This window comes from Onthophagus taurus, chromosome 3 (genome assembly GCF_036711975.1).
Source record: "Onthophagus taurus isolate NC chromosome 3, IU_Otau_3.0, whole genome shotgun sequence".
Taxonomy (NCBI): Eukaryota; Metazoa; Arthropoda; class Insecta; order Coleoptera; family Scarabaeidae; genus Onthophagus; species Onthophagus taurus.
In genome coordinates this window covers 7,038,081-7,057,169 of record NC_091968.1, presented here as the reverse complement: position 1 = coordinate 7,057,169, position 19,089 = coordinate 7,038,081, and the positions used below count along the sequence as shown (strand labels likewise).

Sequence of the window (19,089 nt, the reverse complement as noted above, 5' to 3'; positions counted from 1 at the left end):
TGGTTCTTATCTCACATTGATATATCAGTTAATTCATGAGATACAACTCATAGAATTTGAAGATTTTAAAAAATACCCTTGAATATATTAAAAACTAATTAAATATTCTTTTAATTGTTTTTTATTTCACGCTAATATCTCATTTAGTTATTGAGATATAAATTAATGAATATGCTATCTTAAAAATTGTTTGGATGTAAATTCTGTGTTACGTATGCATTACGCACTTCTATTACGCTATTTCTTAATAATTGTACTGATGGGATGCTGTGACTGAGTGGAAGCGCGTGTTTGTGACACAGAAGCGAATAATTAGATTGCTGTTTGACTTGGGTACCAGGGAATCATGTATATGACGTCAATTTATTTGTTGAAAGCTTTGGTTTACATGGAAATTAATATTTTGATTAACTATCATTTTGATTTTGTGCAAATTGCTGCTCAACACTTCATGAATTAGAATGTGTTAGTCCATAGAGTCCTGTTGATATCCATAGAAAAAAAAGCACCACCTCTTTTCTTCCTGAACTTCAAATACGTTTCTAACACATTTACCCAACTTTGTTAAAGTTCTCTTCGTGCTAGAACTAATATTTTACGTGGCTATAATTAGTGTTATCTCAAAATCCTTCATACGATGAATATGAATAATCAACTCAGTCTGCAACTCTCTAATTAACATGCACACGAGGAGTTTCAAAAGTATAAAGTCCAGTTCCGTACAGTTTTTTTCAGTTTTAAATTTTTCCATTTTATTTTAAATGTTAAAAATTTGTTCACGTTTAAATAAAAACGTCGAAAATAAAAATGTATTGATTTTACGTTAATTGATGATCACTCAACAGTCACGTATCTCGCAAAATGACGTGTTTAAAATGAAAAAAATAAAAATAGAGAACAGGATTTGCAATGTCATTTAATGTCCATGGAGATAGAGAGACATTAATGTTAATTCCTTTTGATACGTACTGATTACCTTATTAGCTTTGGTGCAATTTTAATGGTTAGTTTCGAGTGGGGCGACGCACGTCAACACACGAATTACCATTAATTAATAACGGCGTCGACGCTAAAAAGGGTCCTAAATTAATTAACGGTTCTGTGCGGGATTTGTTTGGCCAAAGTCCGGACCAGCTTGTTTGTATGTACACGTTCTCTATATACGATCAAATCGAATTCTGTGTCTCCCCTAAATCGAGAAAACCAGCGGGGTTTTCCATTATTTAATTTCGCTTTAAATTTTAATCGGCCGATCCGTTTCAGAAAACCACCTAAATTGATTGCTTCCGTTCTTTCCCCTCTCAATCGTTCGCTTCTCTTACGCCATCCCCTTAAAAAAAAGAAGTTTTTGTCCCTTCGCGAACACCTCATAATGCAAATGGGCCTCGGGAAGACTTGGACCGTACCGGAAAAAAAGGAACTAATGGCTCCGGTCTACGCAGGAGTGAGAGAAAAAATTCTGACACTACATTAATCACTTTGCCGGTGCTCTATTAATAATGTATACGTTACGACCGGCGGGGGTGTCCTTTCTACATAATCACGCGTTATTGTACTCCTTGTGGAGTTCTTGAAGCTGTCCTTCATCTTTTCATAACGAGCGGAAACTCTATTATTTAGTGAAGGCTAACGAACAATAGGATATTTTGTATTGTGTAATTTCATCAAAAAGAAATTTGTTGAAGTTTATTGAAAAGACTTTACGGGGCATTGATTTCATTTATTAAGGATAAAAAGGATTATTTTTGGCGTAAAAAGTTTTAAAACATTTATTGAGTGGTATTGATACTTCATCAAATGCTCTACATTACATTACATTACATAGAATACATATCGGGTAGGCGGACCAACCAACCTTGCACCGCGACCCTAAGAATCTATTGTACAACGATAGATATCGTTATCAAATTTCACCGTGCAGTCCAATGCTCTTAACGAACATTAATACCTTGCTCGGCGAAAGGTCATTCAGATCTCTTGAGGAGATAAACTGCGACCCAAAAATCGAGAATCTGATACGGTTAACGGCAGGGCATAAAACATGCTCAACCGTCTCTGCTTCCTCCGCACATAGTCGGCATTCAACATCGTCGGCTAAACCCAACAAGTTGAGGTGTGCTTTTAATCGGCAGTGCCCAGTAAAAACACCCATTAGAACTTTTATGCTACTACGGGCAAGTCCTAAAATATTCCCGGGTCTCATTCCAGGAGAACTGGTCCACAGTAGGCGAAGTCTCTCTTCAGCCCACAGTCCAATCCTATATTTGGCCATCGCAAATGATACACCAACTGCTGGTTCCGGCCCCACAAACGCTTCAGCGCTGCCATCTCGTGCTAGCTTATCTGCCGCTTCATTGCCAGCAACCCCAGAGTGACCCGGGACCCAGATCAGAGAGACTCTGTTATCACAACTCAGTGTGTTTAATGTTCTCTTACAATCATTAACCAGAGCCGACACCGTTTTCACGGCTTGCAGCGTCTGGAAAGCGGCTTGACTGTCTGCGAAAATTCGTACTGTCATGTTCTTCACCCCTCTTTCAAGAAGGATTTTAGCACCCATGTCAATAGCAAATACTTCCGCCTGGAATACAGTACAGTACGTACCCAGGCTGTAGGCTTGCTTAATTCGAGGTGTCTGGCAGTATACTCCTGCTCCTACCCCTTCAGGCGTTTTTGATCCATCTGTGTACAAGCAAATGTCTGCCCGAACCAGAGAATTTTCATTTTCGATCCAGGACTGCCGCTCAGGCAGTACAATCTGGTATCAAGCATTAATCACTGATAGTGATACCGCCAAATCTGACGGCATTGATAGCACAGTATCAGTGCTTACAATGTCTTCCGCAGCCCATTGGTAGGACATGTCGGAACAGTTTTGAGCATATTGCTTAAATCTGTAAATGGTCGTTCTAGCCACTTTCTCTATATGCAAATGCAGAGGAGATAGGCCAAGCAGAACCTCCATTGCTAGAGTTGGCGTTGTGCCTATCGCACCAGAGATTGCCAATCCAGCTACTCGTTGAATTCGTGAAAGTTTACTGATAACTGAAGTCTGTCGGACTTTCCTATACCAGGCTGCTGCCCCGTATGTGATCATAGGTCTAACCACAGTCACATAGAGCCAGTACAGTCTTTCAGGGGTAAGGCCACAATTTTTTCCACAAAGACTGCGACAAGTCCACAAGGATAGTCTAGCTTTGTGCAAAACTCCCTGCAAATGTCCATTCCATGACAGGGTTTTGTCTAGGATTACTCCTAGATATTTGACTTCCTTTGAGAAAGGAATTTCTTCACCTTGGATAGTTGGGCGGATTAGTCCATCCAACTTTCTCTTCCTGGTGAAGGGCACAACAATTGTTTTTTGCGGGTTTATTGAGAGGTTCTCTCCCTTACACCAAGCGCAAATGGTATCTAGGGTCACCTGGAGGACTTTAGATATCCTCGGCAAACAGGTTCCTTTGACCATAACGACAATGTCATCAGCGTAAGATTGTATTTCCACACCAACGGCTTCGACTATCGCAATCAGATCGTCAACTAGGAGGGACCAAAGCAGGGGAGATAACACCCCTCCCTGCGGGCAGCCACCTCCCGGCCTGAAGCGTATCGTATCACCGTGGAGTGAAGTAGAAACTATTCTACGATCTAGCATATTGCGGATCCAACTCGCTATAGTTGCTTCCACTCCCCTGTCAAGAGCAGGTCTTTCAAGAGATTGTGGTATTGCGTTGTTGAACGCTCCCTCTATATCCAGAAACGCACAAACCAAGATTTCTTTATCCTGCAGCGTCCTGGATACTCTACCAACTAAGTTGTGTAGAGCCAATTCTGCTGATTTTCCCGCTTGATAAGCATACTGGTGGCGACTCAGTGGACCAAATACCAATGGCACCGTACGGATATACCGTTCCAGAACTTTTTCAAGGGTTTTCAGCAGAAATGACGTTAGGCTGATGGGTCGAAAGGCATTAGAAGTAGGGACCGAACGGCCTGCTTTGGGTATGTAAGATACCCGTACCTTAGTCCATTCTGCCGGCACATATTTCCAGGCGACACTCGCTCTGAAAATTTTTACCAAAATTGGCAACAACAAAGACCTCCCCTGCTGTAACAAAGCAGGAAAAATATTGTCTTCTCCAGGCGACTTGAACGGCTTAAACGTTTGAATTGCCTGGTCCACGGATGTGTAAGTGACGACTTTTCTAGCCACACTCCAATCCGTATTTGAGGGGCGCTTTGCCTTGCAGGAATAGCCCGCTGTGGCATTATCGGCCCTCATCATCAGGCTTCCTGGGAAGTGAGTCTGCATGAGAAGCTCCAACGAGGCTCTGCTAGAGTCCGCAAAACTACCGTCAGGCCGCCTAAGTGAGCCCAGGGGTAGTGCCGGATCTCTAGCGAGAATCTTGTGAATTCTTGCACTGCTGGGTGTGTCTTTCACTCCCTCACAGAACCTCCTCCAAGACTCTCTTTTTGCCTTACGTATGTTTTTGGTGTAATTCGTTAGAGCCTGTTTATATTTCTCCCATTCACCTAATGTCTTGGCCAATCAAATGCTCTAAATACACCACTTTCTTATCGAATATCGCAAAAAGCAGAATTACCAATTATCCAGACTAACCAATCTCGTTGACCATTCGTCGACAAGTTTAAACTAAAACTTGGATTGACTGGCTTTGAAGTTGTTTTACTATGTAGGATTGGATTGGTTTACTTTATGGTTGGCTTTAAGTACAATGAATTGACTTGTTTTGGAGTTGAAATAGCTTATTTTGAAATAGGGTTGGGTTGCGTTGGTTCGGAGTTGTATTACTTTGTGCTTAAGATGTTTTGAGGCTAGATCGACTTGGTTGGCTTATCCTGATTCACGCTACACATAAAACTAAGTTAACTTTGATAAGATATGTGGATGAAAAGCACTAGGGTCTTTTAGTTTTAGAGTTATTTTAATTAGAAGCTTTTTTTAGCAATTAACACTGTGAACATCAAATTCGAATTTCTTGGCGACTTATCGAGCTAGAAAGTTGAAATTGAACAGTTGCAGCTTGAATATCCTTAAATAGAGTACCATTGGCTACATCGGTCTATCTTATACAGCGTGTTCAAAAGTTTATCTATTGTTTTACCATATTTAATTGTAAAAATTTTGAAAATTTTAAAGAGAATCTTCAGTATATGTCCTTATAATTGGTATTAATTTATCAATACCATGCAAAGAATGGCAGATCTTGTTCATTTTTTCATTAATATTCCATGAAACAAGACGATAAATAATTCTCTACCAAACCTACCTCATATCTTCTTTCGTCGTTGGAATATTAACGTACCACTAGGGTTTTGACATATCCCCAAAGGAAGAAGTCGGGGGGAATTAGATCAGGTGATCTTGCTGGCCACGGTATTGGACCTCCACGACCAATCCAATGTCTTCAATATCCAATATTTAAAAAGTTTTGAAAAACGTCCCTGAAATAATGTGGGGGTGCCTCGTCGAGTTGAATTATCATTTTTTGTCTAGTTTCTAAATCTACATCTTCTTGCACCTCTTCTTCTAAAAATGTTTTGTAAATTTGTCCTATCAGTACACCATCAAACAAAAATGGCCCAAATATTTTGTGGTTAAATTTTAACAATATTTTCATCAAATTCTTTATCTTAACATACCTAAATCTAACAGATAGCTGTTTATTTTGTTATTCCAACTCCTTGATGCTTGTTTAAATCCGTATAGAGATTTATTTAGTTTTAGTACACATTCTGATTTACATTTTACCCTCTCTGGCGCATTATAAAAAAATTATTTAAAATAAAATCCATAATAAGTATCTATCGATAACAATGCTCTTATGGTTGTCATTCTCGCAACTGACGAATAAACTTCTTGATAATCAAAAGAATAATGTTGTGCGAATCCTCGTACTACAAGACGTGCTTTATATCGAAATTCCAAGTTTTCTTCGTTTGGTTTAGACGTACAGACCCATTTCGTTTGTAATATTTCCGCTTGTTTTGGTTTCTCTACTTCAGTCCATCTTTTATTCCTTTCAATCGTATCATTTTCTGTTTGCATAGCCTTCATCCACAAATCCTTATCTTCTCTTTCATTTAATTCTTCAACACTATCGGGTACGTTTTCTATATAGGATAATACATACATTGAACGCCATGTACATTTCGTAATCATTGTATTTTTCTGGAAGTTTTCTTGTTCTTTTGTTTCCTTGCTTCTCGACATCATCATCAGTTTGTTCATTTTCTGTTTCTTCTTTGTTTTCCCTTTCTTCATTATTTTCTCTCGTTTCATAATCTTTATCATTCATGTAAACTTCTCTTTATAATAAAAATCGTCTTCGTTGAATATTACATCTCTTGAAACTCTTATCTTTTGATCCTGTACATTTCATAAACAATATTTTGTATTTGTGTATGCAATCATTATACATTTCTTCGTTTTATTATCAAATTTATTTCTGAATTGTCTTGGGACATGTGAATAAGTTGTTGTTTACTAATAAGTTAGTTTAACGCCATTTCAAACTTCTGCCGGTGTTTTATTGCATAAGCTGTTGGTAGGACTTCTATTTAAAATAGTAGACTTCTATATCATCTTTGCCCTTTAAAATTGCCACATCCTCTATTCCATCCATTACTAAAACTACCTCGTACCTCGGTCTTTTGATAATGTGCTCCTTGCAATCCTGGACAATCTCTTTTATAATCGCATTTAAAGCATGATTCGTTTCTTGTAAATTGAAATGCAGCTAGTTTCTCATTTTCAACCTTTCTTTCCATGTTACCATATTTTATTTTTCTTTTCTCCACTTCTGCTCTTAATTTTCCTATTGCCATATTCAATTTTAATTCATTTGCTGGTATATTCTCCAAAATGGTCACCACCGTATCTAAAGATCTAATAGGAAGCTATTATTATTCAAACTGTGGAACTCAAATGCATTCCACATTGACTGAGCTGTTTTGAGGCTAGATCGACTTGGTTGGCTAGTTTTAGTGTTTTATGGCTGTGCCATAATTATGTATTGCCTCCATATGATTTTTATTATAAGCTACGGCTATTTTTTTGGTGTTTTTAACGTTAGTAAATCCGAAAAATATCTCTTATTCTTAACCTTTGATTATATATAATATGGATTGAGCTAACTGAATATATCTACTAACAAAAATGTGGCTCAAGGTGAATAGACGCAGATGGAAAGCGATAATGTGAAAGTGTAACAAAGATAGACATAAAACGGTACTAAACAGACGGGCGCATGCGCATAAAACCTGACGTTTATCGTTTTTTTGTGTCACAGCCAGTCACACCGCTATGTTTAAAAATGTATTGTTTCGTGTGCAAAGTTCGCGATAATACAGTTTCACATCACCTGTAAGTATTATAAATAATAAGGAAATTTTATTTTTTTTTTCTTTTTTCATTTATTAATTTTGTTTTAAATTTACCGCCAAAATTAACGCACGCCCATTATATGTCAGTACGCTTCTATGTCTATCTCGGTTCGATCACCTTGCGCAAGCTATCTCTCTCGTTGGCTCAATCCATATTATATATAATCAAAGTTCTTAACTAAATGATCGGTACAACCTGAATCAACCTTTCCATGATATCAGTCATAAAGTAAATACCTGACTGCTCATCGCTTCCATGTTGTGTATGTTTTTCTGAAGTTTCTCCATAATTACCTCTCTCATCTTCTTCTTGATTGTTTCTGCCTCCTTAGGATCGATTTCTATATCCTCTTTGACCTTTTCCCCTAAAACTGCCAAGTCCTCTATTCCATCCATTACTATAACCACCTTGTACCTCCGTCTTTTAATAATGTGCTTCTTGCAATCATGGACATTCTCTTTTATAATGTACCTTCTTGTCGCATTTAAAGCATGATTCGTTTTTTGTAAATTGAAATGCAACTGGTTTCTCATTTTCAACCTTTCTTTCTATGTTACCATGTTTTATTTTTCTCTTTTCCACTTCTGCTCTTAATTTTCTTATTGCCATATTCAATTTTAATTCATTTGCTGGTATATTTTCCAAAATGGCCACCACAGTATCTAAAGATCTTGGCATTGCTAATAGGAAGTTGCACACTAGGTCTTCTTCTTTTAATTCTACTCCTGTGGAACTTAACTGCCACGCCACTTCTTCAAATTCTCTAGTGAACTGTTGAAACTCTTCAAATTCTTTTAACTTCATTGAATTAACCTTTTCCGAAGCATCAATTGGCTTTCATAACGTTCATTTATTTAACGTACATTTGTTATCCCGTTTTCTTGCATCAATTCTCTTGTTAGCATACTCTTTTTCTACGCAGTCGAATACCTCTTTCTCTTCTAATAAAATCAGCATTCTATAGTTCCATGTGTGATAATTTTTACCGTTTAATAGTTCCACGTTAAAAATATTTTTGGTTAGGACGCTTGCCGCGATTTTTCTTCTTGTTTTCTGTATACCTGGAGTTCACTGGGTACTTGTAACCCACTGGGCCCACAACCTGGTGTTATTTCATATTAAAAGTAGACCAACTCTGGCCCATTCAATTTTCTTTATTCACAACTCATCATCTTTTATTACCTTTTTATTACCAACCTATAAAAGAACTAAAAACAAATTTATTACATGCAAACTATTGCCAACTTAAGAATAAGTAATCATAAAACAAATTATTCAACACTAACCAATGGACAGTAACCCTGGCGTTGAACCGCAACGGTTGAGTTGCTTTGGAGTGGGTTTTGGTTTAGTTTCCATGTTTAAACTACAGGGTGATTTATTAGCTCACCATCAAACTTTGACATAATATGATAGCTAATCCAATTATCAAAAAAAATGCACTGCTCAAAAATCATAATGCACTGCTACATTTTTTTTAAACACACATATTACAAATATTGTTCAAAATATCTTCCTTCTGCTAGAATACATGCTTCACAACGACAAATTAAAGAGTTCTTCAGCCGAATTAACATGTTTGGTAGATTTCTTATTTCAATAGCAGCCATTTGTATTCTGTTTAATAACTGTTCTCGTATGTTAATTTCCACTTGATACACAATTTGTTTCATATGACCCCATAAGTAGAAATCCAATGGATTAAGGTCGGGGGATCTAGGTGGCCAAACAAATGGACCATTATTACCAATCCACTTGTGTGGAAAATATTGGTTGAACCACTCGACAACTACTCTTCCGCGATGAGGTGCTGGTACCACATATTTTGAATTACATTAAGAGGTATATCTTCAAGTAAATCAAAAACTGTATTGTTCAAAAAAATCTGTAATTTACAGCGTTCCAACGTCCATCAAAAACGTGCAAACCTTGTAAATTGTTGTTAAATATTCCACCCCAAACGTTGATGCTGAAACGTTGTTCAAATTTGCTTGGTCTAATCGCATACGGATTTTGTAATGCCCAGATATGTTCATTATGGTAATTAGTTACACCATCTCATGTAAAACATGATTCATCTGTCCAGAGAACATTTGAAATGAAGTCATTATTTTGGGCAAAATTTTGACTTACATGTATGTTGTGTGTATCTATTCTTCGAGTGCTGATGGAAGGAAGAATCAACGAAGAATCAATGACAGCATTAATTAAAGAGCTTCTTCGTTCTCTACATTAACTACATGCGGTCCAATAGCTTTTGCTGGAGAAGGATTACCTGTTTCTCGAAGTCTTCTGAAAGAATCGCTAAAAACTGAATAATATGGCAAATGACGCTGTGGAAATCTTTCTTGATATTCTCGTTCTGATTATCGAGCATTTCCATTGCAAAAACCATACACGAAAATTATATCAGCATCCTCTTCAGTGCTATAAGCGTACATTTTGGGTTTCCTCTTGTATATAATAAGTAGGGCACGGAACTTTTGTAACGGAACGACACGATTTACCCCCACCACTTGTTCTCCTAGAAAACAAGTCGGTGGCGTCAAGTCAACTCACCTCATCGGTTGTTGTTGACGACCGACAATCGGTTTATTACACGTCAGTGTCAACTGTCAGTACGATTTGAAAATATTAAAAAAAAATATATTTTATAACTTTAATTCAAAAAAACATGATCCGATTTGTAATATCAATCACAAATCGGATACGGATATAAAAAAATTGCTGTTAACGCATATTGAAACAACCATCCCTAAATTTTCTTCTGTAAATGACGTTCTAGTTGACGTTAAAATGAGTTTGTACCTAGAAAATAATCTTTCAACATCACAACTTGTAAATGGAGCATAAATAAAATACTGAGCTATTGAACCATATTTTTCCTTAAGAGTTAAAGGTATATTGTTTTCGGCAATTTGTTGAACAATTCTCAAATCCGAACAACAATTTTACCACAAAGGGAAACTAAAAACAATTCTTAAAAAAACAATAATACGAACTCAAACAGAACTCCAACTTCCACTTAAAGGTAACTAAAGAAAGATAAATAGCAAATTTGACGAAATTATGCGGATGAAAAGCGTCGAATACTGCACATTTGGACAACAGTGAAATCGTACTGACAGTTGACAATGTTGACATTGATGCGCAATAAAAAACCGATCGTTGGTCGTCAATAACAACCGATCATTTTCTAGGAGAACAAGTGGAGGGGGTAAATCGTATCGTACCGTTACAAAAGTTCCGGGCCCTAATAATAAGTAAACCTTACAGCAAACTGACATATTACAATGACAACTTTGTTTTTGTTGAATGTTTGATTTTACTAACTATTAATAAATTCATTGCAGAAAACTTTAAAGTGTTATAATTTCGTAAATAATTGAAATAGGACGTATGTTCATTAACATTTTTTTTGGTAATTGGATTAGCTATCATATGTCAAAGTTTGATGGTGAGCTAATAAATCACCCTGTATAAAGGGGAGGATAATTGAGCCGGTGAGAATGAAAGTGGCATAAATCACATTTTGACAAATTGGAGAAATTTAATTGTATGTTAAAATTATTATTGAAAAATCAAATAGAAAAAGATCGCAATACTAAAAACTGATTGCTGTTTGAAATTAAATGATTAACCCGATTTATAAACATTATATTCTGCATCTTTTGTATATACTATAAAAAGTAGGGGTTAAGTGACTTATGCCACTTTCATCCTAAATACGTACAAGGTAATATGATAATTTCTGGACTTACATCGAAAAAAAGTTGTTATTATTTTGTACATTTTCAAGGCTCTTATTACCTGAATCAATTCCAATTAAATAACATTTCCCATTTTACTTCACATTTTTAATGTATTTAAAACAAATATAAAATAAAATTAAAATTAAAGCCTAAGGAACAATGAAATGTGCAACTAAAGAACAAACAAAATATTAAAAATCTCAACATTCTAATACAAATGCGTCCTATATTATTCAATTTTCGAAAATTTTTCAAAAGGTGTCCACTACTGGCTTATAACCTGCAGTTCGTCATCACCTTCCTCTTTATTATTAAGTTCATCACTTTCCTCTGCATGGAAAGATAGAGGTCCAATATCGCCTCCTATAGCATTGGATGTACATAGATTTTAAAAAAAATTGTGATGCACCGGAGGAATAAACGGCAACAAAGCCATCATATCCTGTTTTTTAAACTCCCCTATAGGTCTTATGTTAGTATAAAGTTTAACGTACGGTACGTTCTTTAAAAAAATAGGCCTTCCCTTTCTGCCAGTTGGCTTTACGTTTAGGACATCAAACTCTATCATGTCCTCTAATGTTTCCTTATACATTATTTTATAAGGACTCCCTTTCTGTATTCTAATCCACTGGATTTTCAACCAGTTTATACGTTTATTTTCAATATTGATTTTTCTGTTACTAACATTCCTCTTTAAATTTTCAGTAGAAAAAAAATCATTTTTATTCATTGTACTTATTATAAATTTTTTTTTATTTCTACAATTTGTCATAATTTCATACCAGTTTTCTGGAACGTAGATGACTTTTCCTTTTGCTGCAAGTTCTACACTGCCAAAATCAGAATCGTTAGGCAAAAACGAATGGCCCGGTACCAAAAACTTCTGGTCTATGACCTCAATGTTAGTTTCATCACTTTGAATAAATCTCATTAATGCCACACACATATTAATGTTTCGATTTTGTCCTCCGCACGTATCGCTGTAAACAGTGACTTTCTTTTTATTGTTAGCATAAACTTTTAAGTGCTTTAATAGGCATGACGATATTTCTTGTGAGCCTCTTCCGGCAACTGTCTCATTCCATACGTAGAAAAACCCGGAATCCTTTGCAAAATCATGAACCCCAAAATTGTAGCAGTAAAGATTTCTTTTGTAATTAGCATCAGAAACCGTTAAAACTGGGAATGGTAAGGATTTTTGCAAATCTATACTACAAGCATAACATTCTTGATTGATTTTAACAATTTCAGCGTCATCTTTCATACAACTTCTAGCTAACTCAGCTTTCTTCAGATGAAATTCATGATCTCTATCGAGTACCGTCTTATCTTCTTGATTCAAATCTGGGTTAGATATTTTAATTTTGTAAATATCACACCTTTTACATGTATCCTTTTTCGGGCTATAGAAGTGTAAGTTGAATTTCGTATTGAAGATATACCGATAAAAATGTTCCTTGACTGGCTACCTCTGGTTTTCATAGCATTTTTCGGCGTACAGCGCATACATTTTTCGCAGGCTCAATGATTGGCATAAATATTTTTTGTTTGGGTTGTGTTTCCTTGTGTAATGACTCTCGTATGAAGGAAATGACTGGATATGCTGCATAACGTAAGTTTTATCGTCTTCTGATATTTTCCGTTTAGGACAGCCTTTTAAGCCTCTTAGGTCATCTCCTGGAGTCTGACCATCGAGTGTTTTTCTTAAAGCTCGGGAAACTCTTCCCTCAGACACGTTAAACGTGCCAAGAAAATATTTCTTGCAAACCACAACTGATAAATTATTGTTTGGTTTTAAATTATATTGAAATGAAGCACTCCTCATAATGGCTCCTTCCTTTCTTGGCCTTCTTTGGTTCACTGAATTTTTACTTACTAAACCACATAAAAATGTATTTTGTCTTTTGAAATTTCCCATTTTCCAAAAAACTTCAAACAACCACTTTCACTCTACTGGCGTGATTTTGTCATTACAGTTCCTTTTGCAGGAACAGAGAGCATCTTGAAATGCTTTTTTCTTAATAATTTGACCCATCTTTGTAACGTATCGCAATGTTTTGTTTGTGTAGGGAAGGATTTCGAATTCTTTTCCTACTTTTAGTTTTATTAGAATGTTCCATTTTTGTCGTTTCCTCTACGTCTTCCGAACTAGACGAATAGGGTACAATCCTTAATGAAAGAAAAGTATTAACACCGTTGTTAGGCATCTGTCAATAATTGTAGAAATATCACTGAAAATTGTTGTGAGTAATAATTAACATAATATTTGCGTAACAATGTTTGACTTATGTCGTTGTCATTCTCAACAAATGTCAAGTATTGTAACAAAATGAATATTCGTGTTGCTCCTAGAGGTGTCTCTCCTAGAGGATTGGATTGGTTTACTTTGTGGTTGGTTTTAATTACAATGAATTGACTTGTGTTAGAGTTGAAATAGCTTATTTTCAAATAGGGTTGGGTTGCCTTGGTTCGGAGTTGAATACTTTGTGCTTGAGTTTCTTTGAGGCTAGATCGACTTGGCTCAGTTAAGTTGTCAAAATAATCAATTAGCATGGGTTGAGTAAGCTGCTTGTGGGATTTGCTTGTTTTAGTGCTTTATGGCTAAAGTTTCTGGTTGCTTTGAGTCGAGTAACTTTGTAGTTGAGTTCCTATGAAGTTGGGTTGTCTTGCTATGAGATTGAATTGCTTTAGATTTTGGCAACTGTATAGCTTATGGTTGCTTATGGCTTACTATGTAATTAAGCAATTCTGTTGTTAAGTTGATAAAATTGAGTTTGGGTCAGTTTTGAATTACAATGGTTTGGTTTAGTTTGAAATTACTCGTTCTGGAGTTGGATTGGCTAAATTTGTAGTTGAATTACGTTGTGGTTAGATTCAATAGCTTTTCGATTTGCTTGCTTGTTTGCTTTTAAAGAATGATTCTTAAAGTAGATAACTTAAACTAACATTATCTTTTTGAAAATCATTTCTTTTGAGGTAGGAAAAATCTCTTTAAGATATAAATATCTCGTTAGCCGATTTGGCGTCTGGACCGTTTCCAGCTTCCTAATTAACGTTCAGTAATTAACCCGAAAAGGTTCGGGATAGGAGGAACCGGGTTAAGAGGAAACGAAAGAAACGGTCGAATTTAAACGTCGCATTGTCGTGTGTAATTACGCAAGTTTTCGAAAGTTGTCGGGAGTGGCGTTCCGGGGGTCGGTATAGTAGCGCAAAAGCTCCGGAGGTCGTCGAGACCGCCGACGCCATCGTTCCAGGATTTGATTGCATCCACTGTTTTTCCACGCGAACTTTAATGAGATTGGATTTTCCATTTGGACCCCGCGCGCACGACGCGCCCCGCTTTTGGATTAATTTAAATGATCTCATCAGGCTTCCGACCACTTTGCCGTCGAATGAAAGAATGACCTCTATCTTGATTTTTTTTTGTTGGTTTAACTGCCATTAACAAAACGTTAATTATCTTAATAAGATATTTAAATGTTTCGAGTCATAAATTTTTCGTATTGCTTTAAGCCCCCAATTAGTCTAATAAAGTAACGAGGAAAATTTACTGAAAAAGTGCGTTTTTCATTCTTTTTATAACATTTTTAAATCATTTTAATTAGAGGAATTAGTATTAACGCGTGAAATTGTTAAAACCGGAAAGTTTTTTCTATTCGCGGTAAGAAAAACGGCGGTAGGATAAACGCTAACAAGGAGACCAGGAGAATTTAAAATTACGTCCGGAAAGGGAGAAAGAGCCGAGTTCTCCGACTACTAATAGTTTCCATAACCCAGTCACGTTTGGATAAGCTGCGACGAGTACCACCCACAAAACCATCACACTTTTTAATCTTGTTTTTACCCCCTTTTATTATTCTCCGTAATTTTGCGCTTTATTTCGAAACCGTAGTATCACGTGTATGTCGGTTTCCAGTTCCTCCAGACATAATGGATAATGACAATAGCGGCGACCTGTCAATATCCGAAGGAGACAATGCCACGTTATGGTGTAGAGCAACCGGACACCCAACTCCGAGGATTTCTTGGAAAAGGGAAGATAATCAACCTTTTATTATAAGAAAATCACCCAGAGAATTTACTAAAGGTAAGTTAACGAAAATTGTTTTATTAAAAAAAATTTTAATTAATATTTGTATCCATGTTGCAAGTAATTAAGTATTAATAAAACGACAAAAACTTCTTTCTTGCTATTTATTAATATTATGGGACTAGTTTCGGGCTAAATGTCTATCTTCAGCCAAATCTATACGCACAACATAGAAAACATTATACAAAAACCCAAGTAACATGGTCACCTTTACCTCGATCGATCTTATAAATTAACTAGTAGAGAGAGAAAATAACTTTATTCAGCTATCGACCGTTATAGGGTCTTTCCGCTCATATTAATTATAAAATAACAGTATATTTATGTTGAGTTCTTCGTATAATGTTTTAAGCCTTTCTTCGTTCGTTCGAGTCTTGCACATCTGATGTAGGGTGTCTTGCTCGGCATTTTTGGAGAATTTTATGCCTCACTGAGATTGATTTTATGCCTCATTGTTTATGTTGTGGAGTGGATTGTTCGGGTGTCTAATTTTTGTCAAAATTCGTAAATATTTTCTTTCTGCTTTCCTGATTACCTCCTTTGCTGACTCCGGGGAACATATAGTTGTGAGATGTCTATAATCGAGGAGTGATCGGCATATACTTTTATAAATCTGTGTCGCAGATTTTACAGAAATACCCCTGTCTTTGTAGATCAATGATCTAAAATATTTTGCTCGTCTTGTTATCTCTGTTTGTATTTTTTTGTAGTGTGCTTTGAATTTCAACTTGCTGTACAGGGTTATGCCCAGATATTTGACCAAGTTTGTAGGTTTTGTAATTGATGTGTCTGTCGTGATGTGCTGGGATTGATCGTTGATTCTGAAGTGTGGGATCAACAGTTGGAATTTGTCTGGATTCGGGGTGACTCTCCATTTGTGGAACCATGATGATATGTTGTTGTATAGCGTTTGGAGTGATTCTATTGCTATTTGAAGATTTTTCCCATGTAATATTAGTGTTGTGTTATCTGCATATTGAAGTATGTAGCTACCCGGATTAATATTTTTGGTGTCTGGATGGGTTGGAGGGTATATATCATAGCAGTAGACGTTATACAGAGTGTATTTTTTTGTAGTGTGCTTTGAATTTCAACTTACTGTCCAGGGTTATGCCAGATATTTGACTAAGTTTGTAGGTTTTGTTATTGATGTGTCTGTCGTGATGTGGTGGGATTGATCGGTGATTCTGGAGTGTGGGATCGACAATTGGAATTTGTCCGGATTGGGGGTGACTCTCCATTTATGGAACCATGATGATATGTTGTTGTATAGCGTTTGGAGTGATTCTATTGTTATTTGAAGGTTTTTCCCATGTGATATTAGTGTTGTGTCATCTGCATATTAAAGTATGTAGCTATCCGGATCAATATATTTGGTGTCTGGATGGGTTGGAGGGTATATATCATAGCAGTAGACGTTGTACAGACTGTATTTTTTTGTAATGTGCTTTGAATTTCAATTTGCTGTCCAGGGTTATGCCCAGATATTTGACCAAGTTTGTAGGTTTTGTTATTGATATGTCTGTCGTGATGTGCTGGGATTGATCGGTGATTCTGGAGTGTGGGATCAATAGTTGGAATTTGTCCGGATTTGAGGTGACTCTCCATTTGTGGAACCATGATAATATATTGTATAGCGTTTGGAGTAATTCTATTGCTATTTGAAGGTTTTTTCCATGTGATATTAGTGTCGTGTCATCTGCATATTGAAGTATGTAGGTATCCAGATCAATCTAGTTGGTGTCTGGATGGGTTGGAGGGTATATATCATAGCAGTAGACGTTGTACAGAGTGTATTTTTTTGTAGTGTACTTTGAATTTCAACTTGCTGTCCAGAGTTATGCCCAGATATTTGACCAAGATTGTAGGTTTTGTTATTGATGTGTCTGTCGTGATGTGCTGGGATTGATCGGTGATTCTGGAGTGTGGGATCAATAGTTGGAATTTGTCCGGATTTGAGGTGACTCTCCATTTGTGGAACCATGATAATATGTTGTATAGCGTTTGGAGTGATTCTATTGCTATTTGAAGGTTTTTTCCATGTGATATTAGTGTTGTGTCATCTGCATATTGAAGTATGTAGGTATCCGGATCAATATGGTTGGTGTCTGGATGGGTTGGAGGGTATATATCATAACAGTAGACGTTGTACAGAGTTTATTTTTTTGTAGTGTACTTTGAATTTCAACTTGCTGTAAAGGGTTATGCCCAGATATTTGACCAAGATTGTAGGTTTTGTAATTGATGTGTCTGTCGTGATGTGGTGGGATTGATCGGTGATTCTGGAGTGTGGGATCAACAGTTGGAATTTGTCCGGATTGGGGGTGACTCTCCATTTGTGGAATCATGATGATATGTTGTTGTATAGCGTTTGGAGTGATTCTATTGCTATTTGAAGGTTTTTTCCATGTGATATTAGTGTCGTGTCATCTGCATATTGAAGTATGTAGGTATCCAGATCAATCTAGTTGGTGTCTGGATGGGTTGGAGGGTATATATCATAGCAGTAGACGTTGTACAGAGTGTATTTTTTTGTAGTGTGCTTTGAATTTCAACTTGCTGTAAAGGGTTATGCCCAGATATTTGACCAAGTTTGTAGGTTTTGTAGTTAATGTATCTGTCGTGATGTGCAGGGATTGATCGGTGATTCTGGAGTGTGTGATCAATAGATGGAATTTTTCCGGATTGGGTGTGACTCTCCAGATTTGTGAAACCATGATGATATGTTGTTGTATAGCGTTTGGAGTGATTCTATTGCTATTTGAAGGTTTTTTCCATGTGATATTAGTGTTGTGTCATCTGCATATTGAAGTATGTAGCTATCCGGATCTATATTTTTGGTGTCTGTCTGGGTTGGAGGGTATATATCATAACAGCAGACGTTGTACAGGGCGTAATTTTTTGTAGTATGCTTTGAATTTCAACGTGCTGTCCAGGGTTATGCCCAGATATTTGACCAAGTTTGTAGGTTTTGTATTTGATGTGTCTGTCGTGATGTGCTGGGATTGATCGGTGATTCTGGAGTGTGGTATCAATAGTTGAAGTTCGTCCGGATTGGGGGTGACTCTCCATTATTGGAACCATGATGACATGTTGTTGTATAGCGTTTGGAGTGATTCTATTGCTATTGTCATCAGGAATGTATGTCTTTTTTGAAATAAGAGTTGTCTAAGAACTAATGCAATTGTTTGCGTTAGGTTATAATCGATTACTATTATGACGTATTTGTATTATGCTGCTTTAGAGAAAATGTTCTTTTCAAGAGGCTGATGTGGGTGGATGTACACAAGAAAGATGTGGATTTGTTCTTTATCGAAAAGGATGGTGAAGTGGAGACATTCATTGGGAGGTCTATTAATCGATGGCGGGTTTGCTTCACCTAGAGGTATTGTTGGCTTTAGCAATATGAGGGATCCGCCTCTTGTCTTATTGCTTATGTAACCATGTTTTTGAATTGTTTGCCGGTCTTTGTATTTAATATGTTGTTCTGCCTTTGATTTAGTTTCTACGAATAGCATCATGTCTATGTCATTTTTTGTATATAGTTGTAAATTAGGTGTTATACTTTTATAAATTCTTTGGGAGCTGAGAAGTTGTTGATTTCCTCTCCGTTCGTCTCAGTTTCTGATAGTTGCTATATGTACCCAGGTTCGGCTGTGAAGACCGCATTTGAATTAGTGTCTTCCATCTCTGGAGATGTTAAGGTAAAGTTGCTCTGTTGTCCGTGAGAAGAAATTGTTGCTGGTGGTACGTCAATATCTAGACGATCCAGCATTACTATATAAGCACGGTTGCCAGATATATTGACAAAGGTATCAATCTGGAATTGGTCCGCGAAACGA

General features: G+C 36.5%; 1 protein-coding gene across 1 annotated transcript in view; it reads left to right on the top strand.

Annotated features, from left to right (window-relative positions):
• Positions 1-19,089, top strand: part of LOC111413456 (lachesin-like) — a 230,882-nt gene that overhangs the window by 138,057 nt on the left and 73,736 nt on the right. Inside the window, exon 4 of the mRNA XM_071195061.1 lies at positions 15,074-15,244. Within this exon, the coding sequence (XP_071051162.1) occupies positions 15,074-15,244 (171 nt within the window). The remainder of the gene's footprint in view (positions 1-15,073; positions 15,245-19,089) is intronic.